We start from the raw sequence: 10825 nt of genomic DNA, 5'->3' as shown, positions 1-10825 counted from the left end.
TCCCTTCACCCTCTTCCCTGCGCTCGACAAGAGACCACCAGCGCCGATGCCCGTCACTGTGCTGAGGGTGCAGAATGCCCCCCAGCTGCGAGAGGTCCAGCAGAGGAGACCTAGGAGCCCTCTCGGACGTGAGCTCAGAGACCCGGGCAAGCCGCCGAGGGGGCAGCGGGGAGAGCCCCGTTCCTGCGGAAAACCGCACCCACAGACGGCTACGGGGTCTCGTCTGCCAGACACTCCCTGGCACCCACTGGGAGCAGGACTCAGGAAAAGCAGAGGCAGCGAGGGCTGGGATGTGTGGACGGGGGCGTAGGAGCGAGGGGTGAGTGAGGGCCCCGTGCTGCTGGGTTGATCTCTGCCTTCCGCCCTCGGCCACGTCCCGAGCCAGTCCGTGCGTCTCTGGGCTGCTCACAGAGGCAGCGTGACCCCATTTGTCCCCCAGCCACGTGTTGCCTCCAAAGCTGCCTCCCATGTCACACCCGTGAGTTCCCATTGGGCGCTGGTTCTCTGGCCCAGGCTGACCCCACCGAGCAGAGGTGGGGGCCCGGCCACCTGGTCAACTCGGCCACCTGGTCACCGTGACAGACTGGGTTTGAGACTCAACTGTGAGATGCACCCCCTCCAAACTCTGGGAGAAAGTGGGGACCAGGAGCCCCCTGATCAGATTCCAGAAAACTGATGTGGGCGAATCCCCCTACTTCCTCCCTGGTCCCCACAACCCTAGTCCTGGGGCAGCAGTCTGAGGACATCTTGTTTCAGCAGAAATCAGCTTACAAATGCCGAGGCTCTGCTCTCAGGATCTCATTCACCGGGATTTCCAGGTCTTACTTAGAGCGTACAAGGCGGAGTGCTTCCGCTTCCCCTCCGATCCCACAGGATGTCTCCGTCAGGAATGGACCCCCAGGGATGCCTCAGTGGGGGGCGTGTCCACATTAGTCCCCACGCCCTTTCCAAAGGCCTGAAGTCAGCACGGAGCAGGCCCGCTGTGCGGGCGCCTGGGTGGGCGGGGGGGGGGGGGGGGCGGGGGGGGGAGGCCCTGTACTCGCTGCCTAACTCCTCGGAGTTCCATTTCCTCCCACCATCAGGCGGCAGCACCGGGTTCCTGGGATCCTTAGAGGATGGAGTCGGCCCACGTGGCCGAGCGCCTGGCACGGAGTGAGTGCGGGCTCTGTGTGAACCGCAGTACCTGGGTCTGGGTCTGGGGCCCACGCAGGAGGGAGCCTGTCACCCCTGGGAGCAGCAGGCCCTCAAGCAGGGAGGAGACCGCTGAGCAGGACGCCGAGGGCGAGGCAGAGCACAGCGTGGCCGTTCGGGGAGGACGTGGACAGCTCGGGGCGCCCACGGCCTCCTGCAGCTGAGCCAGGGGAGCCGGGGGGGGGGGGTCCCCGAGTGCCCGCCTGCAGACTGTTATTTACTCTGCAGCAAGGTGGGGCCCCACAGGCGGCCGCGGGAAAACTCTGGGGGCCCTGTCAAGCACAGCCTGCATGAGGCCGGCGGAGAGGTCCAGCGGGCACCATTAACCTAGGGGCCCAACCTGCCCTGGTCACCACAGTGCCTATGGACATACCAGCGCGGGACATTTATCCCAATACCGGCAGCGTCTCAGGCAGTTTCACAGGAAGTGACATTGAACCAAAATCCACGCCCAGTGGGCGCACACAGGGCCTTGGCCGGGAGGAGGTGGCCGGAGAGTTTGTTGGAGAGCCGCGGGCCTGGTGTGTCCCGAGGCGTGGACACGGTCTAAGGTTACACCGGATCCCCTTCACTCGCAGGCTCGGCGTGGTGTGCTCCTGGCTACGCGGGGCGGGGGCAGCGGGCCTGGAACTGCGGCCTAATATCGCTCACGTGCTGCCCGCTCGGGTCAGCGAGCTGCCCGCCAGACACCCCCGTCAGCACGGCTCCCCGGGGAAAGCCGTAAGGGCGCACAGGGAGGTCAGTCTGGAACCTTCTCCACCACAGCAGGACCCCAACTCACACACGCACACCCACGCACCCGGGACTCCTTCCCGCCAGCCGAGCCGGGGGAGGGGAACGGTCCCTGGGCCCCACGCGGGAGGCTGTTCAGGAGCCCGGGGCTGGCGCTCGAGGTCAGCTCTGTGGCCTGAGCCGTCCTCCCCCAAACAGTGCCGACCCGCCACGCCGCACCACGGAGCTCATGGTCATCTCGTGAAACTCACATTCCTCGGCCTTCCCGGGGCAAGCGGCCGAGGCAAACATCCGGCATCACCTGCCCCAACTCAGCGTCTCCTAGCAACAAGGACCGGAGCATCCGAGGCTGAACCGCTACACCTCCTCCACGTACATCCTCCACGCACACCCCAGGCGCCTCCCCCAGGCACCCCGCAGGCACCTCTCCACGCACCCACGCGAGGCTGCTTACCTTCCCCACAAATGACAGCACAGGATAGAGGAGGTGTTTAAAAACTGTATTCAATTATTCACACCAAAGGGTATCCATTAAAATTATGAACAGCTCTGAATATAGTTCATGTATCATACATATATATACTTCATAGTATAGTTACATATCGACAAAGGACTGCTCGCTGCTCCGAAGCGTGCGCTGTGGGACGAAGGTGGGTTCTGCAGGTGGCACCCATAGAGACGTGCGTGCCGGCGGCTGGGATGCCGAGTGTATGTACGACTCGCCTCGGGTTATAACAAACAGTTGCTGTTCATCGTACAAACGTGAAAGGAGTGGGTTCTCTTACATACAAAGACTGCAAGTGAGCACGGAAGAAGGTACACACGTGCACAGCGCGTGTCACTCACAGACGCAGAGGCCAGGCCTCCTCAGGTCACTGCCCTTCGCATTTTACAAAGACTTCCGTGATGCGTACAAATAATGACTGTAATTTACTCAACGACACGCAGCTGGATATTGTTCATCTGGATTCCTTCTCCCTAATCTAAAGACAGCCCGTCGGCCTCGGGTACAGATCCACGGGCGGGAGACGGGCGTGGGGCACGTGGGGTTTGGCGCCGTGTCACCGCGCTACGCTCCGTGGTGTGGTCAGCAGGGAGGGTCGCCCAGACTCTCAGCGAGGGGGGGACCTAGGACTTTTAAAGAAAGTCACCTCTTCTTTTCAGAAAGATCCCAAATGCTGCATTTCTTCAAATGGTGGCAACTGTTCAGTGTTGGGGGCAGCGCGTTCTTGGCAACAGGTTCGGGGGCCTGGTGTAGCAACGCCTCCAAAAACGTGCTCACACAATACACACGGTGCAGCGGGTCACGTGGGAAGTAACATCCCCCATGCCACCCACGCAGGCTATTTGAGAGGTGGCAGAGGACTGCCGTGCCCAGCCCACACGGCACTGTGGGTGGGTGGAGTCTGGAGAATACACCCTTAAAACTTGACTTACAATAGCAATGCAAACTGTCCATTTAAACTTCTGCAAACACACAGCCCCTCACACACACCAGCTGAAAACCGACGTCTCTGCTCTGCTGCCTGGATGTGGCTGAGTCTCGGCGAGCCCCTGGGTGGCCTGCCCTGTGTGGGGGGCGGGGAGCAGCCGGCCTGCCGCTGGGCTGTCAGCCACACCCCCTTGCAGTGAAGGGAGGGCAGGGTCTCCTCCTGCGCACCCTGTGCAGGGACAGCGGCAGGGACAGCGGCAGGTGCAAAGCTGAGTGTCAAGTGGAGGGCAAGGCTGCCTGGGACTGCGAACGTGCTTCTCGGGAAACACCCGTGGCTTTCTCTTGGTTCCATCTTCTGATAATTTAAACCAGAGCAGCATGGCAACTTCTGTCTTTCCTTTTTGCTATTTTTATAATCACAGAAATGCATCTGACTAATGCTTCACACAACCACAATGTCCGGCTGGAAGAGGAAGGAAAAGTGTGCTGGACTGAGCATCACGAATTCAAACTCAGGATGAGACTTTACAGCAATCGGCGAGACGTGGATCCGGACAGGTTTATGCAACGTGAAGCTAGAACAACCTGGCAGGCACGGGGCAGGGACGACAGCACCCCGGCCAGGACACACTGTGCAGTGATTGGAAAGTCAGACTAATTCTCGCAACAGAAGGCATACACTCATGTGACTAAACTAATGTCTTTAAAGAATTAAACGCTAACTCAGCGAGGTGTAGAAAGCATGTTGGAAATATGTAGAGACAGAAGAGCTTTTCAAAATCCAGATCATGCGTCTGTGCCTGGAACCCACAAAATCACATCACGCATCAGTCAGAGCCACAGCCGGAAGCACAAACGGGGTGCACAGCGCACTGGGGCAGTCGCCAGGGTGAATGCGAATGAAATCGAACGAAAGGCAGAAACTGGTGAGGAGGGACTGGTGCTAGCCACCAACTCGGTGAGGTTAGCCATGGATGCGTCCCTTCACGTCTCCAATTGCAGTTAAGAAAAGCAAAATAAATATATGCATGTAAAAGAAAAATTACAGTATTTAAAAAAATGGTAGGGACCAAGGCATGGTGAATAACTTAGTCCTATTTAAAGCTCAAACGTTAATTTTGAGTTCAGAGACCAGAAGATAACACTCAAAACTAAACATATTAAAAGTATCCGGTAGCTGTAAGGATTGAGGTCGCCACAGGTCTGTGTGCGCGAACATTCCCGAAAGCAGAATTCACTGAGCTGGGCTGCACGGGGTTAAGAAGCAAACCAAGAGGCATGCAGGAGGAAACCTACGCCGCGACAGCCCCTCTGGGGCCGGGGTCACCGAGCGCCTGGCCTGGGGGAAGGGTCTGGAGAGAACAGGGTTCCTCGCCTGCTTCTTAGAGGTAACCGGCCTGGGAAACGGCCGTTTTGGAGAATTACTTTCCAAAGCCAATGCACTTCTTTGAAGTTTCCTAATTCATGAGCCGCCGTCCACTACTGAGCACTGAAGGGCTCGCATTTTTAGATCAGACCCCACAGCCCGGGTCCATACTCCCGGCTGTTGGCTCTTCCTACAAGATTTCCCGTCAGCACACATCCCGGCGCTGGAGGGTAGCGGGACAACGGCGTCTGACAGCAGAACTGTCCGCTGCGAATCAGCCCGCCAGGACCACGCCTGGGGTCAAGCCTCTCCCTCTCCTCACAGCTGTCACCACATTCCTACCGACAGGGAAATTTGGCCCCAAATCAAATACCACCTTAACGAGAAACTCGTCAGAACTGCCAGGGACGAAAACCATCTTCCCTTTTAAAACAGGATTTGGGGAAAAGGTGAGAGCAGAACTCTCAAGGTTGTCTGCTAAATACAGGGTGACCCCCCCCCAAAAAAAAAGTCCCTGCACTTTAACAGCTGGTCGCTGGATTTTGAAAATGAAATGGATTTTAATAAAGGCCGCCTTCATCATTAGCGTGTACAGACGTTGTTCTGGGGCACCCTATAGATCCGCCAACATAGAAAAAATACTCCCAACTGTATGTTTCTTTTAAAAAACGGACTGTTAACTACAGGTGACTGCACTCTGGATCCTCGCACGCTCGGCAAATCTCTGATCCTAAGTAGGTCTCACCCGTGGGCAAGCAGCTTCACTTGTTCCCATCAGAACACAGCCCTTCGCTCCCACTTCGCTTCTGCTATGACAACAGTCCCAGTAGTTTCACCCATAAATCTTTGGGAAACGGGAGAGATCACGTACCACTCCTGCTGTGTCCAGATACGAGGACGCTCTGTAACAGCCTATCGGCAGAGCCGCCGTGCCGATAAAGCAGCTCTAGAGAGAGCAGCAGAGCCCGGGCCGCCCTCACCGCCAGCGAATCAGGCAGCGATCCGAAGGGAGACCCCGCCCCCACCCCCGCCCCGTGCAATGGGGTCTCCAAGTTCATCAGATGACCAAGTCCACGTCTGTGGCTGCAGGTGGATCCGGTGGGGGAGGCTCAGAACGTGGAGGCCAGAAAAGACGAGCCGCTGTCCGTTCACTCCCATGAGCACACGCACGGGCAAGGCCGCTCCAATCAGCTCTTAGCAAACGACATACCGTTTCAACGCGAACAGTCAGTCTTTGAAGAATGTGGCTGTTTTTATTTTCCGTGTGTTTGCTTCTCTCTCGCTCTCACAAGTGTCTACATACAAGTGTGTATCTACATATGTACATGAGTGTAAAGCTACATACATCTGTGTATCTAGCCAGAGTGGCATTTCTCTCTCTAGCTGTTCCGCCCTCCCTCCTATTGTATAATTACAATAGCAGACGGGGCTCCGTGGAGGGGAGGCGCCGCGTCCAGGAGCCCCCGGGAGGAAATTGAACACATAGTGTTAATTTTAAAGAACAATGTTTATGCACAGCTCTCTGCTCCACGTAAATAAACCATGCTGTAGAAACAACTGATTTATCTTTGCCAGAACCAAGCTCCTATGAACCGCCATGTGCACAGTACAGCGTATGTAGAAGAGTATTTTAAACAGCTATGTTAGTAACGGCCTCATTCCAGCTTCCTGCCCTGGGAACAGTGGACTCGCTGTTTGGCATGGACCAGCCTGTCACACTGTGAGCCTCCAGCTACTTCCTGCAGGTCAGGACGACCCGGACACAGGCTCCGACCCGACAGTGTCCGTGTGCTAAAAGCCACGGCAGCATCGCGTGCCCCAGAGGTAAACTGCTCGGCTTGTCATCCCTGGGGGGGGGGGGGGGGGGGGGCAGGCTGTTACTTCTGTGTATTTTTCACAAACATTTACATGATGGCATGATGGAGTCCGCCGGAGATTATGCAGAAGGAACTCACACCACAGGGCTCTGTGGATGTTGGGCGTTGAGCAGAGAAGACACGAGTCAGCTCCAGCCTGGCCAGGTGGCTCAGGGGTTGAGTGTCGACCTATGAACCAGGAGGTCACGGTTCCATTCCTATTCAGGGCAAGTACCCAGGTTGCAGGCTGGATTCCCAACAGGCGGCACGCAGGAGGCAGCCGATCAGTGATTCTCTCTCCCTCTCCCTTCCGCTCTGAGATCAATAAAAATACATTTTAAAAAGGAAGTCCACTCCGGCCCTTGCTCTGGCGCCTTCCCGTCCTGACACGCGGCTCAGGCAGGACAAGGGCAGCAGGAGGCTGGGAGCTGAGCGCTGAAGCAGCAGGCGGACGGAAACGTAGAGAAGATTCAAGTTCCAGGTTTAATGTGATTTTGGGAGAAATCAATGGTAATGAAATAATTTGAAGGAGAAGCCTTTCAATGTGAATATGGACCTAAAATTCTGCCATGACACAAAGTGAAACTATAAAGAAATCATCATTCAAAATTCACATTTCACACCCATAAAAACCTGTCCGTCCGCTAAAAAAATGCCCATGCCTTGTTTTATTTTGTTCTCTTTGCAAAATGATGTGACTGTGCCAAGGCCGCAACGAAACCATCTCACGTGCCCTTTGCCCCCTGCGTGGGGTCCCAGCGCCTGCCCTCATCCTGGCTCGGCTGCTCCAGGAGAGAAGGCTGCTTCCCGCTGCGGGCTGCCTCTGCCCCCGGAGCCCGTGGCACAAGCAGAGAGCACCCTCCGGAGCCCACGCTCCTCCCTCGCCGGTGAAGACACCCGTCCGCGGGAACCCGGGTGGCCTCGGTCCTGCGGCTGCCTGCTGCGCCCACGCCCACCACAGGCAGGCCACACATGAACACCCACAATCGAATGCGTAAAACTCCTATTTATAGCCAACAACATCGAGGCGACGGTGTGAGCGCCGAAGTACACCATCGTCACAGTACCATTCCCAGCCGTCGCTAGAAAGACCAGCGGCCCAGCACCCTTTGTGAAGAACGTCTGTCGCCCCCAGTAAGGCCTCGGCAATGTCAGCCGTCAGGCCAGGCCGGCTCGCTGGCCCGTGTCCCCGCGTGAGGGTGAGCCTGGCAGGTGTCAGCTGCGAGGCGGAGTCACTTGATGGTACCTTCTGCACGAGGCTGACACCCCGGTCGCCCGGTGTAGGTTTCCCCACGAAAACAAAAGGTAGAAAAGTCAAAGAAGCGAGACGAGTGTCTGTGGGCGGGACAGCTCCCGGGCCATCAGTCGTCCATCTTCACAGGCAGCTTCTCCGAGGGGCCTGGGGCCGCCGGCGGGGACGAGATCCAGGAAGGGTTCTCCTCCCCGCGGATCACCTTCTCCCACTGGCTGAGGTTGTTCCTAGGACAGACGACCAGCTGTTTACTAGGGCCCCGGACTGCGCCTCAGCGCGGCCCCCACCCTCCTGAGCACGGCTCCGCACCAGGGCTTTGGGTGCTGTTCTGACTGGTGGTAACTTGCTTGCTAGGCCAGGCAGGATCCCATTTGCCTCCCTGACTGGACACCACAGCTTAGTGTCCCCAGAAGAGCCTGAAGCCACCTACGCCTGGGGGAGGGGGCCCGGGGCCCAGATGGCAAGGGCAGGAGGCCAGCGAGGCTCAGGACAGATCATGTCACCCAGTTAGAAGGGGCGGCAAAGTGGGCTGTGCCGCCGGATGACTTGCTGAGGAACGTGCGGTACCTTTACCCGTGGAATACCACGCGGCAGTGAAAAAGAAGGCTCTCCTGCCCGCTGAGGCAGCATGGAGGGACCTGGAGCACTACGCTGAGTGAACCAGCCAGGCAGAGAAAGACGAGTACCACACGGTCTCACTTAGGTGGGGGATCTAATGAACAAAGTGAGCCGATGCACAGAACAGAACCAGAGGCCTGGGTCCCAGGACGGACACAGTGCGGGGCTGGGGTCCTGGATGAAAGGGGGGAGCTGACCGTCTGTGCACAGCTCGCGGACACACATGCCAGTGTGGGGTCAGAGGAGGTGGCAGGCGGGGAGGGCTCAGCAAAGGGGACACCTGTGACTGTGCCAACGGGAAGAGCCTGGCAGGGTCTGAGTCCCTCCCCCCCCAGGCTGTACGCACCTGCAGGCTTTGAGGAGCGGCTCCGTGGGCGGGAAGATCCGGGTGAGGGTGGTGTAGCAGGGGATGGCCACCGCGTTGTAGAAGCCGAGCTGCCCGCGGAGCCACCGGCAAGAAACACACGCACGTTAGCCACCCCGCAGCACGTGTCCTCGGGGACGCCTGTCCTTAAGCCTGCCTGCCACACTGACCGTCTCACTGAGCTACGGGAGACCGTGCGTCACTCTCTCGAAGCGAAGCACGAGGAAGCCCGAAGCACGTCTGTTACGTAAACCAAGCCCCGCCTTCCGTGGGACCTGCTCCGGATGAAGCGGCTGGGATCCGGGTGCCGTTCTTACCTCCCGTCAGATCTGGAGTCCCCCAAGGCGTGTCCAGGTCAAGCACCTGCCTCTAAGAACCCCTCCCCCCGACCCCGACCCCGGGACCACGGCCGGGTCTTCGCTTGTTAACCTGCTACTCTGGTGCCTGGTTCGCTCTCCGATGTGACACTCAGCGCCCCCTCCCTTTCCTGACCCGCTACAAATCCCAGGGACTGGATCCCAGTCCCCTCAGCTCGTCACACCCCACCATGTCCCGTGGCTTCCCAGCTCTTTCAGACAACGGCCTTCTGTGGGATGTGCCAGCCGAGAGAGAGGGCCAGGCCTTGCCTGTGCTCCTGCCGGCAAGTCTGCCCTCACAGCCCCTCACTAGCTCGTGCCCACGCATGTCCCCCTCCACCGCGGCCAGGCCGAGACCTGCCTCTAACATGGAGCAGACCTCACGGAGCACAAGATGGGGCACAGGACCAGGGGCTGGAGACAGGCATGCCGCCCTGCAGCAGAGAAGCACTTCGCAGCAATCGCCATCCAGAAGCAATGCAGCTGGTCAAGCATCAGGGACCACAGAGGTGCTTTATCTAAAACACTCTCACACGGCAATGAGCCCGTGACGTTTGGAAAAAACAAACTATTCTCTTAATTCAGTAACACGAGCACTCAGCCCGGTCTTGGCGACACGGTCAGCCGCCCTGTGCGTGCTGCTGGGATGACCGCTCAGCTCTCCAGAAAGAAAAGCATCATCAGGTCCCGGCCTTAAACCACACGCCAAGCAAACTCCAAACCAACTACCACACGTGTAAAGGGACGAGGCAATGGTGGAAAGACCCCGAGGCACGAGTGGCGCAACCTCGGGATGCAAAGCCCGGGATGCAAAGCCTTTGCCATGGGCCCTGCGTGGGAGGCTCACAGACACACACCAGGCGGAGGGGCTGGCCCCACCGGGAAAGGGCCATAAGCAACGGGAAAGAGCCGCTCAACTCAAAGTGCCCGTGCAGCGTGCGTGCCAGAGGGAGCGGCCCTTAGAAAGCGGCTAAGCAATGGCCTGTTGCTCACAGAGGCCGTGGAGACGCAGGAGCCTGCAACTCCCACTGGGCTGGCGCCCTCCACGCACAGACGCCTGTATGAGCAGTCAACCAATCAACTTTAAACGAAGTAGGAAACTGGAGAACTTAGTCAAAACCATCATCCTGTAGCCCGGCCAGCGTGGCTCAGTGGTTGAGCATCGACCTATGAACCAGGAGGTCACGGTTCGATTCCCAGTCAGGGCATATTCCCAGGTTGTGGTCTGGATCCCAGTGTGGGGCGTGCAGGAGGCAGCCAATCAATGATTCTCTCTCATCATGGATGTTTCTCTCTCTCCCTTCCTTTCTGAAATCAATAAAAATATATATTTTAAAAACACCATCATCCTGTAAACTTTCTGAAATTATTTCTACCCTGAATTCCATATAACTATCTGTCCCTAACTCACTTCCTAATTGTGGCATTAGAGGATGGGGAGTTAAAAAGGCCATAATCTTGCCGAAACCGGTTTGGCTCAGTGGATAGAGCATCGGCCTGCGGACTGAAGGGTCCCGGGTTCGATTCCGGTCAAGGGCATGTACCTTGGTTGCGGGCACATCCCCAGTGGGGGGTGTGCAGGAGGCAGCTGATCGATGTTTCTCTCTCATCGATGTTTCTAGCTCTCTATCCCTCTCCCCTCCTCTCTGTGAAATATC

General features: G+C 57.7%; 1 protein-coding gene across 5 annotated transcripts in view; it reads right to left on the bottom strand.

Annotated features, from left to right (window-relative positions):
* Nucleotides 1–7040: 7040 nt before the first annotated feature.
* The window catches only part of PDE10A (phosphodiesterase 10A), a gene marked incomplete at its 5' end in the record, with an annotated part of 246935 nt that continues 243150 nt past the window's right edge, over nt 7041–10825 (bottom strand). For all 5 annotated transcript variants that reach the window (XM_080666608.1, XM_080666606.1, XM_080666605.1 and 2 more), the window contains 2 exons: nt 7041–8056; nt 8794–8882. In XM_080666608.1, coding sequence (XP_080522734.1) covers nt 7939–8056; nt 8794–8882 — 207 coding nt within the window. In that variant the 3' untranslated portion in view covers nt 7041–7938. The remainder of the gene's footprint in view (nt 8057–8793; nt 8883–10825) is intronic.

Source organism: Plecotus auritus (assembly GCF_963455305.1).
Source record: "Plecotus auritus genome assembly, chromosome: 4".
Taxonomy (NCBI): Eukaryota; Metazoa; Chordata; class Mammalia; order Chiroptera; family Vespertilionidae; genus Plecotus; species Plecotus auritus.
Note: the sequence above shows the minus strand (reverse complement) of the source record. Positions and strands in the feature narration are given on the sequence as shown.